General features: G+C 39.3%; 1 protein-coding gene across 1 annotated transcript in view; it reads left to right on the forward strand.

Annotated features, from left to right (window-relative positions):
• Cenpu (centromere protein U) overlaps window positions 1-22,490 on the forward strand; it is a 52,660-nt gene that overhangs the window by 17,482 nt on the left and 12,688 nt on the right. The window contains exons 6-11 of the mRNA XM_045142484.1: window positions 2,387-2,435; window positions 4,651-4,771; window positions 6,399-6,501; window positions 8,710-8,770; window positions 9,183-9,413; window positions 21,389-21,458. Of these exons, the coding sequence (XP_044998419.1) occupies window positions 2,387-2,435; window positions 4,651-4,771; window positions 6,399-6,501; window positions 8,710-8,770; window positions 9,183-9,413; window positions 21,389-21,458 (635 nt within the window). The remainder of the gene's footprint in view (window positions 1-2,386; window positions 2,436-4,650; window positions 4,772-6,398; window positions 6,502-8,709; window positions 8,771-9,182; window positions 9,414-21,388; window positions 21,459-22,490) is intronic.

Below are 22,490 nucleotides of genomic sequence, written 5' to 3' on the forward strand. Positions count from 1 at the left end.
ATTTGTGGACGAGGGAGCCACTGAGCGATTGGGCCAGACCTGGGCTAGAAATACCTCAGCTAGTTTATATACAGTTTTTTCTTATATATAGCTTTTTCATGAGAAGGCTGCCTGCAGAAGGCAGTGTTTGTCGATGCTGCCATATACTTTGGGCAGATGGGGAAAATACACACCTCTGGGACCAGTGGGGAAAATTAGCTCCCTCAGTCAGCTGGCTGGGTGAGTTAATCTTTCATCAGGTAAGCCAATGAATTTTGTTGTTTCAACATTTTGGGGATTGAGACTCATGAAATCTGTTCATCCTTCACCCCTAAAATACACAGGTGCACATACAACTAAGATTATATGCTTATAGAGATTTCCATCTTTTGGAAGCTCCACCTGGAGGCTAGCCCAAATGAAGGAGGAAACTTCCAGGTGTTTTTGGAGCACAGGGAAGAGACAAGGAAAGAGTTTAGGTTAAATTTGTGGTCTGCTTTTTAAACCTATTGTGTAGCACATTCTGAACCCACCTAACTTTCCTGAATGCCAGAATCATACTTACCATAAAACAAAAACAAATAATAGTTCTGCCTTCTTGGATAGATTCAAGAATCAAATAAAATTAGGAATTGGTTAGAAATGCAGTATCTCAGACCCAAAATAGACTTACTGAGCCACTGAGGATGTTGTGGTGACTTTAAGTAACCTGTGTTAACAACCCCCACCCTCCAGGTAGGTCACTGTTCTGCTTTGTTTCCCCAGTTCTGAGGATCAAGTCTAGGGCCTTGTGTGCTAGACTGGTGCTGTGCCACTGACCTCCATCCCCAGCCTGAGACTCACAGATGGTTCTGATGTCAGTTTAGAATACTGCTCTAAACAGTTGTTTTGTTTTATTTTGAGGTAGGATCTCACTCTAGCCCAGGCTGACCCAGAATTCACTATGTAGTCTCAGGCTGGCCTTGAACTCACAGCAATCCTCCTACCTTAGCCTCTGCCACCACACACAGCTACACAGTTGTGTTTTTACAATGATTCACAGTGATGATGTTTTTAGCATCAAAGTTAGTACACACCTGTGTATTCATGCAAATACACATAAAAAATTATGAAACAACTGTAATGCAATCTTTTTCCAAAATGTTTTTTTACAACTCACAGAAAGGAACACATTCCATATTGTAACCTAGTGCATGCACATACATAACTTGGGAAAGAAGTTTGACAAAATAATGACCTTTACTACATGCAGTATTTTTTTGATATTTTGTATTTCCCTTCCTCTCTGCTCCCCCCTCCCTTTTTTTAAAATGCTGGTTACCCACGGCCCTGACTTTTTCTTTTGCCTCCTTAGGGATGACCTTGTAGTTCAGTCAGCATTGGTCTGAAGTGAGGGCTGCTAGCCTTAGAGGGGTTTTATCAAAAAATTCAAAAGCCCTTGGCATGTCCATTCTCTCTATCTGTCCTCCCCTTTCATAAATAAATGAAAATAAATACATTACTCAAAGAAATATTTGTTCAGGGTTGGGGCTATACCCTGGGGCAATACCTGGTACATGGAAGATAGTACATATTCACTAATTATAGTTATAGTTATAATTGTTAATATTTGTGTATTTTCCTGCCACTGTTATTTCTAGTTTTTACACTCATTACTTGTTAATGTGTTTAATTTGCTTGTTCAAAGTATGAAGCTTTCTCTATTGCTGTAGTATTCAATGGAAGGAGGGAATGGTGAGGGATGAAAGAAGGCAAGCTCTGTTTTTTTAAGTAATGTGGATTTTGTTACCTTTTTTATTTTTATTAGATATGGACATATTTAGTATATAAACAATGCATGTTGGTACCATCCTTTCCCTCCTCCCCACCCCTTTTCTGAAGAGGCCTTCCTCACTGGGGTATAGGTCAGCCCCATGGGGATTGCAGATCATGCATTATGGGGAGGGGGAAGAGAAATGTGGATTTTAATGCAGCCTTCTTCCTTTGGTTATGTGTTGTTTTGGGCCAATGTTGATCTAGAATTTGGGACTCACTTCCACCTCATAGGACTATTAGAGAAAATGTATGTACAAGAGCTAGGCACAGAATGATGATGATGACTAGTAAATGCCCTTGCTTGTTTCTGCAGAGACAGTTGGTCATTGCTAATTGATTAGGACTTCAGGGACCAAGGTAAGAGCAGGATGAGATCTCTGTGTCCTTGAGGGAGAGAGGTTATTTTATACATTAATGAATTTGTGGAGTATAACTGCTTTCTAAAAGGTTTTTGCCATATTCTAAATTCCTTTGGATATGCATTATATACACTATGAGTATAACTAATGAGGGAGATTATTGGAAAGAAATGCTTGGCAAGAGTGACAAGTGTTAGTTATATTTCTAATTGTGTTTTGCTTGTATTTAATAGTTTAAAATATTCAAAGAACACTTTAGGAAGAACACTTTCCATGAAACATGTAAGTAAATATTTTAATGTGACTTTATTTTTTGACTTGAAAATAAAACTGTAATTTTGTGGGAAACAATTTTGTAGACTTTTTTTGGGAAGCTTAAATTTTTTATTTTAGAAAAAATATTTTTCCAAAATAATGGAGAAAAGGACCTTTGACAACACTTTAGAACCATCTTTCTTTGTTTTTTCATTGAGCCTAAATTTACTTTATTCAGATAATTAATATCATGTCGGAATTGTATAGTTTTTTATATTCTGTCATTTCTCTTTTCTTTTCTTTCTTTTTTTTTTTTTTTCAAGGTAGGGTCTCACTGTAGCCCAGGCTGACCTGGAATTCACTATGGAGTCTCAGGGTGGCCTCAAACTCAAGGCAATCCTATCTCTGCCTCCCGAGTGCTGGGATTAAAGGCGTGTGCCACCACGCCCGGCTCATTTTTCATTTATAGCAATTTCTCCATGTTACAGTTTTATGATTTCCTGCTATTTTACTTAGTCCAATATATATATTATTAGGAGAGAGTCGTGTTTTAAAGGCAGAATTTTCTTTAATACTCTTTTTTTTTTTTTTTTTTGGTTTTTCAAGGTAGGGTCTCACTCTAGCTCAAGCTGATCTGGAATTTACTATGTAATCTCAGGTGGACTCAAACTCACAGTGATCCTCCTATCTCCGCCTCCCAAGTGCTGGGATTAAAGGCGTGCGCCACCATGCCCGACTCTTTAATACTCTTGATCACTAATTCTGGTAGCTTATCACATTGCCATCAACATTTTGTGAGAGTGCCTGCTTTTTGTTTAGGTTTGCCCTTCAGAGCTGGCTCTCTGCCTTTTGCTGTGCCCTGTGTGTCCATCTTAGGTGTTCTCCTTGCCTTGCTGACTTAATCCCAGCCTTGGCAGAGGTCCTTCACTTGTAGTGAGACCCTAGGATACAGAACTTGCTCAGCAATCCATCCACCCACTGCTTTGGGTGTCTGAAGCCCACTATGGCATAGAAGGAATTCCTCTAAACTCTTTAACCCTGTTTCCCCCCTCCCTATAGAAAGTCAGCCTGTGGATGGAGCATGCCTGCCCCTTCCTTCTGAGAGTTAGCTATCTTGTGTGCAACAGGAGCACCTTTTACCTGAGAGCAGGTCTTTAGCTCCTTTTCTTTTAAAGTATTTTTTAATCAGTTATCTGTCTATCTATATTAAAGAGAAAGAGACTGAGATAGAGAGAAGAGGTACACAAATTCCAGATACTCCAGCCATTTTGTGTATCTGGCTCTGTGTGGGTACTGGCGAACTGAACCAGGGCTCCTGGGCTATGCAAACAAGTGCCTTTAACCTGTTTTAGCTTCTTGGCATTCATTTCAGTACCCAGCACTCAGTCTATGAATGAGGAGTCTTTTCCCTGAGGCTGAGTGTTTTGATTGCTAGTTTTATTCTATTTCTATACATATTCTAGACTTTCCTTATCTGTTAATAGCATTCTGCATTTTCAAAGCTACCATGGAAGATTTTCTCATACATATTTTGGTCTTTCATCTCAGTATTTGGGACTTATCTATGTATTGAACCATAATGAACTGTAAACACTGGTCTCCTGTAGGAAGGAAGGTTAATCTGTCAGAACTGCTTATTAGCTTTTTGAGCACTTGGTATATTTATGAGGAGAAAGTCCATAGTGTTCCCCTACATCAGGACTTTAGGCAAATATTACCCTGTGGGCCAAATCTAGCATGCAAATAGTTTCTGTTAAGCCTTATGAACTAAGAATGTTTTTGCATTTTGCATAGTCCAAATAAGCCAGGAGTGGTGGCTTAATGGCTATAATCCCAGCACATAGGATGATTGCTATAAGTTTGAGGCTAGCCTGGGCTAAATAGTGTATTCTAGTATAGCTTGGGATACATAGTAAAACCCTATCCAAAAAGAATATTGCTGAAATAAAATGTCTCTTGACCAGTGCAAATGATATGAAATTCAAATTTCATTGCCCATAAGTAAAATCTCTTGGAACGTAGTCAAGCTTGGTCTTTTCTGCATTGTCACCATCTGCTTTCATGCTGTAGTGGCTGTGTCAAGTATTTCCAGCAGACACCCAATGGCTTTTGGAGCCTTACTCTCAAACTAGTCTGCATATCTGCAGACAGCAGTAGTAGCAACAGTGTCTTTACTAATTTAATCAGCTTTGTAATGTTGTTTGCTATCACTGTTCATTATGTTGATTTTGTTTATTTTCAGAAAGCTGGTCAAAAATACAAGTCTGTTGTTGATATGTTTGATTTTCCTGATAATTCTGATGTCTCAAATATTGGCAGGCTGGGAGAAAATGAGAGAGATGAAGAGCCTTATGAAACCTTTGGTTAGTTTTTTTTTTTGCATTTTATACATTTATATAATATGTTTTGATCATAGTCACACCCATTACCCTTTTTCCTTCCCTTCCCTCCCCTCCTCTTTCTTATTACCTTTCTACTCTCCTTTTATATCCCTCTCTCCGCTCTTCTCTTCTTTCACTTTTCCTTTCTTTCCCTTCCTTTCTCTTTCCTTCCCTCTCCTTCTCCCTTTCTTTCCCTTCACGTCTGTTCCCTTTCCTCTTCTTTTCCTTCCTTCTCCTTCCACCTTTCTTTCCCTTCCCTTCCCTCTCTTCTTCCCTTCCTTCTTTTCTTCCCTTCATTTTCCCCTTATCTTTTCTCTCCTCTCCTTCCCCACTCTCTTCCTTGTCTTTCCCTCTCCTTTCTTTTTTTCTCCTTTTCCCTTGTCCTCTCCTTTCCCCTCTCTCTCTTTCCTTTTCTCTCTTCCCTTATCCCCTTTCCTCTCCTCCCTTCCCCTCTTCTCTCTCTCCTCCCTTTTCTCCTCTTTTTCTTCCTCTCTTTCCTCTGTCTTCTCTCTTCCTCTATCCTCTCTTTTCCTGGTTACAGTTGTCTCCTCATGGTTTTTTATACATTTCCCCAATGACTAATGACATCCCTCAATTGGTTTGTTGGCCATTTATATTTTTACTGAAGGAGTGTCTACTCAGACCCTGTACCCATCTATATTTTATTTTATTTTTTTGTTTTTCAAGGTAGGGTCTCACTCTGTTCCAGGCTAACCTGGAATTAACTGTGTAGTCTCAGAGTAGCCTCGAACTCACTGCAATCCTCCTACTTCTGCCTCCCAAGTGCTGGGATTAAAGGCTTGCGCCACCATGCCCAGCTTCCTGTACCCATTTTTAGATTGTAATATTTGTCTTTCTGTTGTAAGGATCCAGCTAGTATAATTGGTTACATGTGGACAATCATGATTGTTTTATGTTTTTTTTCCCCTTTAGATCTGTAGAATAAATAAATCTCTTGCTTAGTTGAGGGCAGCACAGAATGACATGGTCAGTATTTAAGCTGCCTCTTAAAAAATATTAAATTTGCACTCATACTAATATCAACCAGACTCTGTCCCCTTGCATTAATTCAAGTCTGTCTCTCATCTCTTGCACTCGGAAGTTCTCTACTCCTGCCACAAGCCCCGCTTATCTGCTAATGCACTGTCCTGAGCAGGTAGTAGCAACATTCTCCTTAGCATCTCCTTTCTGTGCCTTTCCACCAAGGTCTTTTATTCTCCTCTTTTGTCTTCCTCATTCATTCTGTTTTGCTGTAAAGGCTCCATCAAGCCAAAGTGAACTGCAGAGGAAAAGAAGAGAGGGTACTGACCTCTTCTATTGAAGGGGCATTCATTCACAAATACTGAGTGCCTTCTCAGGGCCAGGCACTTTGTGAATAATGGGTGTGAGGAAAGAAAATGTCAGACCTCCTATTTGTATTTATCTGTTTTACATTTGTCTTTCTATTTTTAAACATTTCCATTAATTTGAAAACACCTATGTTTTCAGTGGTGATATGGTTTAAGTTTGTTGGCCATTTAAACAAAGATGGTCTTGTACTATAAGGTAAGGGCATACAACTTCAAAAATACTGCCCAAAGAGCCAGATTCTTCACTGTTTCTTTTATAGACCCTCCTTTGCACAGTACTGCTATCTATGCTGATGAAGAAGAATTCTCCAAACACTGTGGGTCAGCTGAACTTTCAACTCCTCAAGGAAAAGTAGGGGAGAGGTATGGTTATAGCTCAAACAAGTGCTTATTATGCCTACTGGAACTTCTGTGCAACTCTTTACGATAAAAACTAAAGGGCAGTAGATATGGCTTAGTGGTTAAGGTGCTTGCCTATGAGGCCTAGGAACCCAGATTCAGTTCCCCAGTACCCATGTAAACCAGATGTACAGGGTGGCACAAGTGTCTGGATTTGTTTGCAGTGGCTAGAGGCCCTGGCACAATAAAAAACTGAGAACATGAAACTTATTCCAAAATCTTTGAGCCAGCTTATGATTTTGCTCAAGAGACCTGGCTCTAAAAACATCATTTTCACGGTTGGGGAGGTGATTTCATCAGTTAGATGATTACCACTCAAACATTGGGACCTGAGTTCAGATCCTTAGCTCCCTTGTAAAATACCAGCTATAATGGCACAGACCTATAATTCCAGTGCTAGGGAAGTGGAAATGGGATCCCTAGGGGCTTTAGTTAGTCTAAGTAAATAGGTGAGCTCCAGGATCATTGAGAGGCCCTGTGTGTGGCTACCACACAGACACACACACAGGCATGCATACCCATACACACTTATACACCCATACACATATCAACATGCATACACACATGTACTCCACAGACAAAACCCATATTTTTTCTTTTTTGTTTTTTGGGGTAGGGTCTCACTCTAGCCCAGGCTGACCTGGAATTCACTATGTAGTCTCAGGGTGGCCTTGAACTCACAATAATACTCCTACCTCTTCCTCCCATGTGTTGGAATTAAAGGCATGTGTCCACTATACCACGCCCAGCTCTCAAAACCCGTACATTTTTAAAAAATATTTTTTGTTCATTTTTATTTATTTATTTGAGAGAGAGGGAGAGAAAGAGACAGATAGAGAGAGAATGGGCACGCCAGGGCTTCCAGCCACTGCAAACAAACTCCAGACGTGTGTGCCCCCTTGTGCATCTGGCTAACGTGGGTCCTGGGGAATCAAGCCTCGAACTGGGGTCCTTAAGCTTCACAGGCAAGCGCTTAACCGCTAAGCCATCTCTCCAGCCCAAAACCTGTACATTTTAATAATTGATATTATATAACTATAATGACACCTTATTGTCTATTTTTGGGTTGAGTTATAGTTCTAAGTGTACCTAGAAGGAATGGATGTCTATGTGGTGATGAGCCAGTGTCTGTTTGCTTAGTTCTTTGTGTCCTTTATTGCTATCCTAAGTTTATTCAGGTTTGGTACAAGGTAAGTTGTCTGTTTTTGTTTATGTTTCGCCATTATTATGAATAGGATCTTCCAATTTATCTTTTCTGTTGTGATTAGTTATATATGTGAAAGCTATGAATTTCTTACATTAAGTTTTTTACTATTTTATTTATTTGTGAGATAGGATCTACCTGTGTAGCCCAGACTAGGCAGAGATTATTGGTTGTCTCATGTTTTCTTCTTTGTTCTTAGTAGTAGGAATTTGCTTTCCCCCTTCCTAATAATGGAATATATCACAATAATGAATATATTGTCACACCTCTCATAGATAATATGTGAACATGGTACAGTTGTAATCAAAATGGTATCTCCCACTTCTAAAAGTGTCTTTATGGAAAAGAACTATGCCCCCTTTTGCTCCTTTCTTCTTTCGGCCTGAAGTGGAATTGGGTAAGGCTTAATGGACCATGAATAAGACAATGAGGAGCAGTAAGGTAGAAGGAATTTGGGCCTTGATGTTGAAGGGGTTGCTATAATAGCCCTAAGTTGCTTCTGGGTTTTTAGTGAGAGGAACAGGTGTCTTGTTTAACTTTGTCCTACCATTCATAGCCATATTTAATTGTAGCTTATAAACTTGGTAAAGAGTTGCTGGAGAGATGGTTTAGTGGCTTATAGGTTTGCCTGCAAAGCCAAAAGGACCCATATAAGCCAGATGCACAAGGTGGTACCAGTAATGGCCCATAAAGTTGGGGCTACTAACTTGGAGGAGGTTCAGTTCTCTGACCATAAAGTACTGAGGTAATGGACCACAGTACTCACCTACATAGGATAAATGATGTGGCCTGGGCATGGGATGATGAGAGAAAAGGCCATTAAGTTTAGGAAGATGACCAGCCTGTTCACAACAAATAGAAATTTTATTACACTGGGCCTGTTTTTATGTCAAAGAAATAACTTATAGAAGATGTAAGAATAAAAATGGAATGTATACAAGACACTGATGGCTTGTTTCTTGGCACAGTTTGAACTCTGCTGAAAATGAAGCAAGTGAAAACAAATCTGTAAAACTCAGTACAAAAAAGGTATGTGGGAGTGTTCTGTCTTCTAAATTTGCAAAATTTCATGTTTCATATCAGTTGGAAATAGAGAAAAATGTCTTGTGGCACCATTTTTCACAGAGAAAACATATGTCTCAGAAGATAATTTCATGATAAAGGAGAAATATTTTTATATCTATGGTGTTATGCACGAGGTCTCAAATCTCTGTGTACCTAGTCAGTTTCTGTAGCATCCATATAATGTGTTTAGTTTGTGCTTTACAAAGGCAGAGGTAATTGTCAGGAAGTGTTTACGTGACCCTCTATAATCTAGGTTTCATGTCCTATACCCAGTAGTATTGCCACCTACCTAGTAGTGTCAGTTTTGAAGCATAGAAATGAGAAATATGACTTCTGTGGTTTTCTGCCATAATAAGCATTTATGTTTTCTTCAAAGCCAAGAAAAAAACTTGAGCCCATTAGCAGTGAGTTCAAAAGCACCAATGATGATGTAAGGAGAAGAGTTCAGTCCATAGAGAAAGTAAGAACACAACAACACAAAGTTCCAACTATAGCGACTTTGGTGCACTCAGAGAAGCCAGCAGAATCCATCACACCTGAGAGGGCAGGACCTCACAGCACTCAGTACCCTGTTGAAAGAGAGACTGGAACAACACAAAGACAATTGGTAAGGCAGTGTCTTGGGGAGGAAAATGAAGCATTTTCTTTTAGGTCTTTTAAAAATAAATTTAGGGGCTAGTGTGATGGTTCAGTGGTTAAGGCTCTTGCCTGCATAGCCTAACAACCTGGGTTTGATTCCCCAGTACCAGATGCACAAAGTGGCTCACACATCTGGAGTTTGCTTGCAGTGGCTAGAGGCCCTGGCACACCCTTTCTAACCCTCTTTCCTTCCAAATAAGTAAAAATATTTTAAAAAATAAATTTAAAGGCTGGAGAGATGGCTTAGTGGTTAAGGTACATGCCAGCAAAGCCAAAGAACCTCAGTTTGATTTCCTAGGACCCATGTAAGCCAGATACACAAGGCGGCACATGCATCTGGAGTTTGTTTGCAGTGGCTGGAGGCCCTGGTGTACCCATTCTGTTCCTCCCTCTCTCAAATAAATAAATAAATAAATAAATAAAAATAATTTTAAAAATAAATAAATGTAAGCTTTTGTTAAAATGTTTACTTTAGAAAATCTAGAAGATAGGGAAAAGAAAACAAATTTGCCTCCTGTTCCATAATCCAAAATAGCTGCCATATTCTTTGCTCTGTGCTCGTCAATCCTTTGACTGAATTCCTCCTACCATTTACTTGTCACTGATATTCTTCAGTATCATTTAATAAATGTGTAGCACTCATTTCAAGGATATGCTATTTTTTTATCTACTGAGGAAAAATTGCAGTTTTGGCCTGGAGTCAGAGGTGAAAGGCCTTTGCATGCAGAGCCTGATGGTCCAGGTTCAATTCCCCTGTACCCATGTAAAGCCAGATGCACAATGTGGCACATACATCTGGAGTTCATTTGCAGTGGCAGGAGTTCCTGGCACACCCATTCTCTCTCTATCTGACTCTCTCTCACAAATAAATCAAAATAAAAGTTTTTTAAAAAAGAAAAAATTGCAGCTTTAAATGCTTTGCTGAATTTCTTTATGGTTAAATTATTTTCTTAGAAAAATAATGTTTTGGCTCATGTTTGTTCTAAGATACTTGATATATGACATCTTTTTGTCACATTCTTTTTTTTTTTAAATTTAATTTATTAGTTTTCTTTTCAGCCAATACAGGCAGTTTGGTACCATTGTTTAGGCTCATCCATGATCTACCCCCTCCCAATAGACCCTCCTTGTTGATGTAAATGGGTCGTGCATTGTGGAGTTAGCCCACAGTTATTGGTACAATAAATGTCTCTGCAAATCATGGCCCAACATGTGTTTGTCACCTTTTTTTTTTTTTTTTGGTTTTTCGAGGTAGGGTCTCACTGTGGTCCAGGCTGACCTGGAATTAACTCTGTAGTCTCAGGGTGGCCTTGAACTCACGGCGATCCTCCTACCTCTGCCTCCCAAGTGCTGGGATTAAAGGTGTGCACCACCATGCCCGGCTACCTTCTTTTTTTTTAAAGGCAACAGTGTACTCCAGATAGTTTTTATTTTTTGTTTATTTTTAATTTATTTATTTGAGAGCAACAGACAGAGAGAGAGGCAGATAGAGAATGAGCACACCAGGGCCTCCAGCCACTGCAGACAAACTCCAGATGTGTGCGCCCCCTTGTGCATCTGGCTAACGTGGGTCCTGGGAAATCGAGCCTTGAACCAAGGTCCTTGGGCTTTACAGGCAAGCACTTAACCACTAAGCCATCTCTCCAGCCCTGTCACATTCTTAATATGTGCTTTATTAATTCAGTTGGTTTAATGTTTTAGATAAGTAATGCATTCTATCTTTGAACAACTTCCAAATATAATAAAGTATCTCTGCTCCCCTTGCTACCTTCTTTCTCACTTGCAAACAACTAAACATAGATAGATGACTTTATAATTAGTTTCTTGCAGTATTCAAGAGTTTCTGTATATATGGACAAAATGAATATATCTTTAGGTTTGTATTTCCATTTATTTATTTTTTTTAATTTAATTTATTAGTTTTCTTTTCAGCAAATACAGGCAGTTTGGCACCATTGTTTAGGCTCATCCGTGATCTACCCCCTCCCAATGGACCCTCCTACTTGATGTAAATGGGTCGTGCATTGTGGAGTTAGCCCACAGTTATTGGTATGATAAATGTCTCTGCATATCATGACCCAACATGTGACTCTGACATTCTTTCCGCCCCCTCTTCCGCAAAATTTCCCTGAGCCATGTTGGGTTCATTTTTGGTCTGCTTCAGTGCTGAGGTGTTGGGGTCCTCTGAGGCTCTGGCTCTCTGATTTGGTAGGAGTTGATTTTTCTCTGTGTTGGTTTCCTTCCCCTTTGTGCTGGTATCTGGTTCATCAGGAAAACATCACCCACTTATTACATAAAAAGAAGCATATAATTATGTTATTCTACCTTCATGGTCTGTGTAGAAATTTTCTGTGTGCCCTTGAATTTGTAGTTGTTGAGTGTAGTGTTGTGTACATGTTAGTTGAAGTCCATTGATAGTGTAGCGTGCAGATATCTTTTTAACTTTTTATTGACAACTTCCATATAGACAATAAATCATGATAATTCCTTTCCCTCCCCTACTTTCCTCTTCACAAATTCATTCTCCATCATATCTCCTCCCTCTCTCAGTTAATCTCTTAATTTAATGTTATCATCTTTTCTTCTTATTCTGGGGGTCTTGTGAATGTAGTGCTAGGTACTGCGAGGTCATGGATTTGGAGGCCTGTCTAACCAAAAGTGAGAGTAGCATTAATATACAAATAAATAAATATAAATAATGATAAATAATACAAATCTTACCAGTAGAATGGATGAAGGAGAAGACAGAATATCTAAAGTAGAAGACCAGGTGGCAGATCTAAGACAGTCCAACAAAGAGAAAAACTAATAGGAAAGTATGAATGGGAATTTCAAGATATGCAGGATACTATGAAAAGATCAAACCATAATTCAGGATACAGTAGAAAGAGAAGAATTTCACTCCAAAGGCATCGTAGGCATTTTCAACAAAATCATAGAAGAAAACCTCCCCCAAATTGGGAAAGAGATGGCAATTCAGATACAGAAAGCCTTTAGAACACCAAACAGACAAAACCTGGAAAGAACGTCATTGCCTGTGCCAATATTTTGGAGTGATTCCTCCATTTTTTTCTTCTAGCAGTTTCAGAGTCTCAGGTCTAATATTAAGGGTCTTTGATCCATTTGGACTTGATTCTTGTGCATGGAAAGAGATAAGAATCTATTTTTCATCATTCCCAGTGCCATTTGTTAAAGAGGCTGTCTTTTCTGCAGTGAATATTTTTGGTGGCTTTTCCAGAAATCAGATGGCTGTAGCTGCCTGGATTTACGTTTGGGTCATCTATTCTGTTTCATTGATCAATATGTCTGTCTTTGTGCCAGTACCATGTTGTTTTTATTATTGTGGCTCTGTAAAATCTTAAAATCATGTATGGTGATACCAACAGCCTTATGTTTGTTGCTTAAAATTGTTTTGGATATTCAAGGTCTTTCTGGATTTCCAAATGAATTTTAGGATTGTTTTGCCTATTTCTATAGAGAATAACCTTGAAATTTTTGTTGCTTTATTTGAGGGAGTGTCTCACTCTAGCCCAGGCTGACCTGGAATTCACTATGTAGTCTCACAGTGGACTTGAACTCACAGTGATTTTCCTACTTCTGCTTCCCAAGTGCTGGGATTAAAAGCCTGCACCACCATGCCTGGCTAAGAATACTTTTGAAATTTTGATGGGGATTGCATTAAATATGTAAATTGCTTTTGGTAAGATTGATATTTTCACAGAATTGGTTTATTCCAATCCAAGGACATGGGATGTCTTTCCATTTCCTAGTGCCTTCTGCAATTTCTGTCTTGAGTGTTATAAAGTTTTCATTGTAGAGATCCTTTACTTCCTTGGTTAGGTTTATTCCAAGGTACTTTATTTATTTGTTTATTCATTGTTGCAATTGTGAATAGGAGTGATTTCCTGATTTCATCTTCATCATGTTTGTTGTTAGCATATAGGAAGGCTACTGATTTCGGTGTGTTTATTTGTATTCTGCTACATTGCTGAAAATGTTTATCAGCTTTTGCTGGTAGTCTTTAGGGTCCTTTATGTAAAGAATCAGATCATCTGCAAATAATGATAATTTGATCTTTACCTTTCCAATTTTTATCCCTTTTATGTGTGTCACTGGCCTTATTACTATAACTAAGACTTCTAGTGATATATTAAATAAAAGTGGGGGAGTGGACAGTCTTGTCTTATTCCTGATTTTAGTGGAAATGCTTCAAGTTTTTTCCCATTTAGTATTGTATTGGCTATAGGGTTGTCATAAATAGCCTTTATTATGTTGAGATATATTCCTTTTATTGCCAGTAGGACTTTTATCATGAAGGAATGTTGGATTTTGTCAAATACTTTTCCTCCATCTAATGAGATGGTCATGTGATTTTTGTCCTTCAGTCTATTTATGTAGTTTATTATATTTATTGATCTGCATATGTTAAATCATCTCTGCATCTCTGGGATAAAGCCTACTTGGTTGGGGTGAATGTTCTTTTTGATATATTCTTGTATTCTGTTTGCCAGTATTTTGTTCAGAATTTTTGCATCTATGTTAATGAGGCAGGTTGATCTGTAATTTTCTTTTTTTGCTCTGTCTTTGTCTGGTTTTGTTACCAGGATGATGCTGGCTTTGCAGGAGTTTGGTAGGATTCATTCCTTTTCTATTTTATAGAAAAATTTGAGAAGCATTGGTATTAGTTCTTCCATGACGGTCTGGAAAAATTCACCAGTGAATTCATCTGGACCTGGACTTTTTTAGTTGGACTTTTTTTTTTTTCTATAGCTGCTTGGATCTCTGTATTTGTTATACGTCTATTTAAGTGGTTTATCTCATCTTCATTTAATTTTAGTAGGTCATAAAAATCTATGAAATTGTTCATGTCTTTCATATTTTCAAATGTGATGGAGTATATGTTCTCAAAATATGTTCTTAATATTTTCTGATTTTTCTTTGGTATTTGCTTTAATGGTTCCTTTTTCACCTCTATTGACTTTTCTCTTTTAGATTTATCAGTCTTGTTTATCCTTTCAAAGAACCAACTCTATTTCACTGATTGAGTGTATTTTTTGTTGTTGCTGTTTCTATTTCATTAACTTCTGCCCTAATCTTTATTGTTTCTTTCTGTCTACTGATATTTTAGTTTGCCTTGTTGTTCTTTTTCCAAGGCCTTATGTTCAGCATTAACTTCCTTACTTGCAACCTGTCCAATTTATTAATATAGGCACTTAAAGCTATAAATCTCCCTCTTAGGATTGCCTTTATTGTGTCCCAAAAGTTTTGGTATGTTGTATTCTCATTATCATCTGATTCTGTGAATTTTTGGAATTCCTTTTTGATTTCTGATCTATAGTCTCAGACACATTACCCATTGTGCCACTGGCCTTCCTTTTTTTTTTTTTAAATATTTTTGTTCATTTTTTATTTATTTATTTGAGAGCGACAGACACAGAGAGAAAGACAGAGGGAGAGGGAGAGAATGGGCGCGCCAGGGCTTCCAGCCCCTGCAAACGAACTCCAGACGCATGCGCCCCCTTGTGCATCTGGCTAACGTGGGACCTGGGGAACCAAGCCTCGAACCGGGGTCCTTAGGCTTCACAGGCAAGCGCTTAACCGCTAAGCCATCTCTCCAGCCCATGGCCTTCCTTTTTGATTTCCTTAATGATCTATTCATCATTCAGTAGTATACTGAATGTAGTATTCTCCATGATTTTGTGTATGCTCTGTAGTTTTTCTTGCTGCTGATTTTGTAGTTTAATTCCATCGTGATCAGATAGAGTACAAGGAATTATTTCAGTTATCCTGTATTTGTTCACATTGGCTTTGTGTCCTAATATATGGTCTGTTTTAGAGAATGTTCCATGTGCTGCTGAGAAGAATGTATACTCTGCAGCATTTGGATAGAATGTTCTGTAGGTATCTGTTAGGTCCATTTGTTCTATGACCTCAGTTAATCCAGATGCTTCTCTGTTTATTTATTGCCAGGATGACCTGTTTGTGGAGAGTGGGGTGTTAAAGTCACCAACTACAATTGTGTTTGGTGTTATTTGTAACCTTAAGTCTAATAGTGTTTGATGAAATTGGGAGCACCCATGTTAGGTCATATATGTTTAGAATTATAATGTCTTCCTGTTGAATTGTTCCTTTAATCAATATAAAGTGACCTTCTTTATCTTTCCTCACTAATATTGGTTTGAAGTCTATCCTGTCCAATATTTAGGTAGCAACACCTGATTGTTTCCTAGTCCCATTTGCATGAAGTACCATTTTCCATCTTGTCTGTCTTTTAAGGAAATGTGAGTTTCTTGGATGCAGCAAGCAGAAGGATCCTGCCTTTTAATCTAGTCTGCAAGCCTGTGTATTTTGGTTGGGGCATTGATATTAAAGAGTTATTATTGAAAGTATGTATTTATTCTTGCCATTCTTTTTGTTTGTTGTGATTCCTTATTCCCCTTTACTTTCTTATATTAACTATTATTTGAGTATATTTTTTATTTTCCTGTGTCCTTGTGTGTGTGTGCTTTCCTTTGTGTTCAGCGTGAAGGATCCCTTCAAGTATTTTCTAATGGATTTATAATTTTTGGTGGAATTGTATTGTCTTGTTTTTTTTTATGTTCCTTGTATTATAATGCAGATAATTTTGCATCTTGGGTTAATTGAGTTTTCTAATTATCTTCAGTATTCTTCAATGTGTAAAATACGATGTTACATATCTTCAGGGTAGGAGCTTAAGGTGCCAGGTGTGGCTTTTACATGACTTCTAGAGTAACAGCAGACATGACCCTAGGTTTTGGGTTTGCCTGCCATGCAAGTATTGTACTAGGCTGTGTGGAGCAAAATACACATTCAATCAAGATGATAGACCCCTTAGTCTTCCTGTGGATCTGGGCAGAGGTTGGTTTTAGACTTTGTTTGGGTGGGTCTAGAGTAGGCATACTCTAGGGCAGTTTTTCTCAACTCTGCTAAGAAACATTTTATAATAGACATTTTTTCTCTAAACAAACTCTCTCCAAACAGTTAAATTCTAATCCCACAAGCATGCATATTATTTTATGTACTAGGACAGTTTGGCCTAAGACTATTTTTGTTCTCCCTTAAGAGCCAGTTTTTGCCTCTTCATCAACTGTATGGTATGGCCCTAAGAGTGTGTAGTCTGGTTTATGGTTCTTAGTCCTAAGCGTGGTCTTTCTATCTGGTAGACAGGTTAACAGTTTTCAGTGAGGTCTCTGCATTATGTCCATCTAATTTTCCCCAACACTGCTTGTCTTGTTATGTTCTTGATTCCATGAACATCTTCCTGGAAAACTTGATGTGCTCTCTCACCTGCCTGTGTGCAGGTCTCAGTCAGTGACTTCTAAGGAAGCCACAGACCTACTCCGGATGCTCTGAGCAGCTTGTTCCACATGTTCCAGCTGCTTCTTTAGCCTAGGATAACCAAGCTGTCTGTGAACTTCACCTGCTGTGTGGCTGTCTAGAAATTGTCCCCATATTTGGTGTGGTATTCATTGGGTTCACCTCCCCCTTTCTCAGGGAACCCAGTCTTGTGTTGCCTATTGGAATGCCTGAGTAAAGTTGCTATCCTTCCTCCCCCCTTATGGTTGTTTGTGGCAAGAGGTTGTTGGGGCTATAAACATAGGAGCCAGAATATGCCACCTGAAAATATCCCTCTTTAAAGTATTTGAGATGATTATTCTGAAAAGCTCCAGGCATAGGAATAGCTCTGAAACACTGTGTTTTGTGAAATACATTTATATATGAAAGGAAACCTATCCTCTATAAAAGTGTTTTTGTCAAGGAATGGGCTACTAAGAGGCAACTGACCTAAGAGAATACACATGAGAAAAACTTTACTCACTCTACATTTTCTCCCTCTTGTTCCCATCTTTTGAGGCCCTCATCTCTGCGAAGACCAAGTTCCTGTTGCATTCTGTAGCATGAATATGAATGTCTTTCATATGGTCCGGTTTCATGTTTCATGCTTAGTGGGTGTGATAGTTTGATTCAGGTGTCCCCCATAAACTTAGGTGTTCTGAATGCTAGGTTCCCACTTGATGGAGATTTTGGAATTAACACCTCCTGGAGGCAGTGTATTGTTGGGGGTGGGCTTATGGGTGTTATAGCCAGTTTCCTCATGCCGGTGTTTGGCACACTCTCCTGTTGCTGTTGTCCACCATATGTTGGCCAGGGGGTGATGTCCACCCTCTGCTCATGCCATCATTTTCCCTACCATCATGGAGCTTCCTCCTCGAGCCTATAAGCCAAAATTAACCTTTTTTTCCCCACAAGCTGCTCTTGGTTGGGTGATTTTTACCAGCAATGTGGAACCTGACTGCAACAGTAAAGTGATACTGAGGAGTGGTGTCATTTGCTGCTAGATACCTGACTCTGTGTCTTTGGTCTTTTGGAGCTGATTTTCAAGAGGAATGTGGAAGGATTTGAAACCTTGGCCTAAGAGATGCCTTGCAGTGCTGTAAGTACAGCTTGATTGACTATTCTGGTCTGAGCTGCAAGACCTGAATGCAGTAAGAACTATGGACTGTGAGGTTTGGTTTATAAGGGTGAGAAAGAGTTTTGCTTGGACTGGGCTAGCAGTTTGTTTGAGAAGCTTGCTCTTATGCCTGCGTCTTGAGAAGTTGGGCAGGGTTGCTTTGCATAAAAATGAACTGGAGTAAGTAGAGAGATATGGCACGGGAAGAAAAATCTTTGGGTGAACTGCAGCCCATTCAGTTGCAATTGAGAGATTCTAACCTTTGAGATTTGGCCAGCTGACCTGCACTGGGGCAAGAAAAGAATGTAGACTCTTTTGAAAGAGCCTGAGTACTCTAGGAGTGTACTGTTCTTCAAAGTCTGCTTTATTCCCCCCTGGATTAATAAATTGGCATCCTACCTAGTATTGTGGAGTATAAGAAATGAAAGAAAGAGAGGGTCACTGAGTTTGCAACACAGTCTTGTGTTTTGGTAATGGCCATGGGCAGTGTGAAGCAGGTTTGCTGGTTGCCTGCATGGAGACCCAATGGAGCCATGAAGATGAACCGTGGATTGCAGTGGAGACCCAGTGGAACTGCTGGGACCACAAGATGGCTACTAAGGAAAGCCGCCAGCCCTGATGAAATTTTCCAGGACTGTGAGAAAGTAGCCTAGCTGGAGGGGTGGAATTGGAATGCCAGAGACTTGTTGCTGGTTAGAATTATCAGACTTGAAGATTTGCCACTGGTTAGAGTTGTTGGACTTGGAGTTACAGTTTGATGTTTTCTCTGGTTGTTTTAAATCTTGCATTGGCTGAATGTTTCTTTGCTACGCCCAGTGCCATCTTCTGCACTGTGAATGTTTATTCTGTGCCATTATGGGTTTTTGGGGATGTTTTGGTATTATGGCTCTTGGACTATGGAGATGTTTGAACATCATTGAAATTGATAAAAAACTATGGGGGCTTTTAAAGTTTGACAGAATGCATTGTATTTTAGATCATGTATGGATACCAGTTTATGGGGGCTAGTGGCAGAATGTGGTAGTTTGATTCACATGTCACCCATAAACTTAAGTGTTCTGAATGATAGGTTCCCAGTTGATGGAGATTTGGGAATTAACACCTCCTGGAGGCAGTGTATTGTTGGGGTCAGGTTTCTGGGTGTTATAGCCAGTTTCCCCTTGCCAGTATTTAGCACCCTCTCCTGTTGCTATTATCCACCTTATGTTGGCCAGTGGGTGATGTCCACCCTCTGCTCATGCCATCATTTTCCCTGCCATCATGGAGCTTCCCCCTTGAGCCTGTAAGCCAAAATAAACCTCTTTTCCCACAAGCTGCTGTTGGTTGGGTGATTTCTACCAGCAATGCTGAACCTGACTGCAACAGTAAAGATCCTTCAGGAATGAAGGTATGGGTCACCCCTCTAAGTAAAGAATCAAAACCTGCTGGGTACTGAAGGTGGAGGAAATACAGAATGGTTAATTGAAGAAGGTAGTTATAAATACTAGCTAAGGCCACATGACCAGTTACAAAAAATATGGACTGTATTGCAATGTTTCTGTCCTACCTTGACACGGAGTGTTGGTACATATCTACACTATTATCCAGATTATATCACTAGCTAACTGTTGTTGAGTTTTTATGAGATCTGTTAGAAACTAAGCTTTGTGTTGGAGGAAGATTTTGTTTTCCAGTTGTACATGGGATAGTTATACCACGTTAGGTGGAATTATGAGCTTGTTACTGTTTTCATTTGGAAATTAAGTATGATGTAAGGAGATACGGTTTGGTGTCAAGTTGACAATGAGTGGACTTGTGATAGTTAAGGTGTTGTCAACTTGATCTGTTTAGTAGTCCACAGAAATCCCTTTCCTGTGGGTCTCCTAGGCTGTGTCCAGGAAAGAATAAATGAAGGAGGAAGTCCTTCCCCCAGACTGAGCCCTTCCTCCAGAGCAGGTGGCCCCGCTCGAAGGGGAATTTCATATTAGGAAGCCCTGAGTGAAAAGAGCCCCTTCCTTCTTCCCACTTGGCTGCAAGAGCTGCGTGCTTCCTTCCAGTATGGGTTGAAGATCAGCGTGGACTGAAGACGAGCATCAACTGAAGACCTGTGTGGATCAAAACCTAGGGGCTCCTCAGGAAGCCTCCAGGCCTTCAGCGCTATCTGCAGTGCCAGGTCAGGACTGCTGAGGCATCTGGCCACGTGCACTGAGCAGCTACCAGGTTCCGTGATTCTTGGGCCTGCAACTGCTATTGGACTACCGTAAGCTAATATAATAAATTCCCCTTTTAAAATAATTCATTCTAGCAGTTCTGTTCCTGTAGAGAACCCTGACTTATACAGTGGGACTCCTGTGTAAGAACTCCTGTGCATGTGCAGGTGATTAAATGTGGGTTTCTCCTGTTGATCTGTTTCATCAGTTTCTTTGGTAGCTGACTTAAAGAACCTGGAAGCACTGAGAGGAGTAGTTGGCCTTCTCTTATATGACATACAGCACTGGTTCTTTCACTGTGGTTGTTAGCAGGTTTGAGCTGATTCATTCATTGGTTTGGTTTTGTTTTTCTTTATCTGGTATGCAGCCCAAGCTGACTTGGAATTCATGGTCCTCTCTCCTCAGCCTCCTTGTGCTGGGATTAGAGGCACATCACCACACCTGGCTACTACATTGTTAGATTCAATAATAATGGTTCAATTTCTTCCATTGCAGTGATTGTAAAGGTCAACTGGAACTTTTGTTTTAACTTTTTGCATAATTTATATTACTTACTTTATAAAACAAACACACTAGAATCAAATGAGAACTGTAGTTTGATAATATATATTAGCAGTTTGACAATATTTTCTTTTTTATATATCTTACTCATTTATTTGCAAGCAGAGAGAGAGAAAGAGATAAGAGAGAGTTAGTATATGGGTGCACCAGGGCCTTTAGCCACTGAAAATGACTATACATGCATGTACTACTCTGTGCATCTGGCTTACATGGATACTGGAGAATCAAACCCAGGTCATTAGGCTTTGCAGACAAGTGCCTTAACAACTGAGCCATCTCTGCAGCCCAATATTGTCTTCTTAATCCTTAAGTTTGAAGAAAGAAAATTTTCCCAAGTATAACACTATGCTGTTCCTAATAAGATGACTCCATGGATAAAATATAGCACAATACCTAAGTACTTGAGTTCAGACCCCGCATAAAAGCCAGAAGCTGTGGTAGGCTTCAATAATCCTGGTGTGTCTCAGAAGGGAGGCAGAGAATTTCCTTGAACTTCATGAACAGTGATGAACAGTGAAAGACCTTGCCTCAAATTACAGATTGAGAGGACCACCCAAAGATTGTTCTGATCTTTACACACACACTGTGCCCCACACATGCTTTACTCACAAACATACGCATGTGCGTGTGCACACACCAAACAAAATATATGTTAATTACATAAATAATTTTATAAGTTTTTTTTTAACTTTGCTATTTTTTGTGTTTTATTTTTGGTAGGAAACTCAGAAAAAGCGTAAGGTGTCTCCTGGCAAAAGGAAGAGATTGAAAAGGAAAGCCACTGACTCAGGTACTAAATTGTGCTCTGATACTCTAAAAAAAAATCTATTTGTAGCTGGGCACGGTGGCACATGCCTTTAATCCCAGCACTGGGGAGACAAAGGCAGGCGGATCCCCGTGAGTTCAAGGCCACTCTGAGACTACATAGTGAATTCCAGGTCAGCTTGAGCTAGAGTGAGACCCTACCTTGATAAACCAAACAAAACCAAGAAAATTTATTTGTAAGTAAAGTTGTTAAAATAGCAAATTTTAAGTTTGTAAAACTGCCACTTTAAGATAAGTTAAGAAGATATGACTTTGAAGTAACATTTTCTCTATCATTTTATCATGAAAACAAATTAGAAGAAAGTTTAAAGTTATGGTAGTTTGTATTAGTATATCTACTGCCTGGATTATATAATCAGCATTTTATTATACTTGCCTTATCACCTACCTTTCTGTTAGTCCATTTAAAATTTTTTTTTTATTTATTTATTTGAGAGCGACAGACACAGAAAGACAGATAGAGGGAGAGAGAGAATGTGCGCGCCAGGGCTTCCAGCCTCTGCAAACGAACTCCAGACGCGTGCGCCCCCTTGTGCATCTGGCTAACGTGGGACCTGGGGAACCGAGCCTCGAACCGGGGTCCTTAGGCTTCACAGGCAAGCGCTTAACCGCTAAGCCATCTCTCCAGCCCTGTTAGTCCATTTTAATCTTTTAATGTATTCTTAAATACATCACAGGTATCAGCATATTTCTAAAAACTTTGGATTACCATCATTAACTGGACTTCTGTATTTAGTTTTTCTCTTTGTACAGTTAATGAAATTCCTTGATTTTAAGTATGTGATCAGTGAGTTCTGAACAATGCATATATGTCTTACACCACCATCAAAATGTAAATGCTGTGACTCTAGAAAGTTCTATTCTTTTTTCATGTCAACTTATCAGAGACAATTTTTAGAAGATTCTGTTTTTCTAATTTAGGTTGCATGTTCTGGAATTTCATGTAGATGAAATCACATAATGTATTTTTGAGTCATTCTATTGCTGAGTAATATTC

This window comes from Jaculus jaculus, chromosome 1, assembly GCF_020740685.1.
Source record: "Jaculus jaculus isolate mJacJac1 chromosome 1, mJacJac1.mat.Y.cur, whole genome shotgun sequence".
NCBI lineage: Eukaryota > Metazoa > Chordata > Mammalia > Rodentia > Dipodidae > Jaculus > Jaculus jaculus.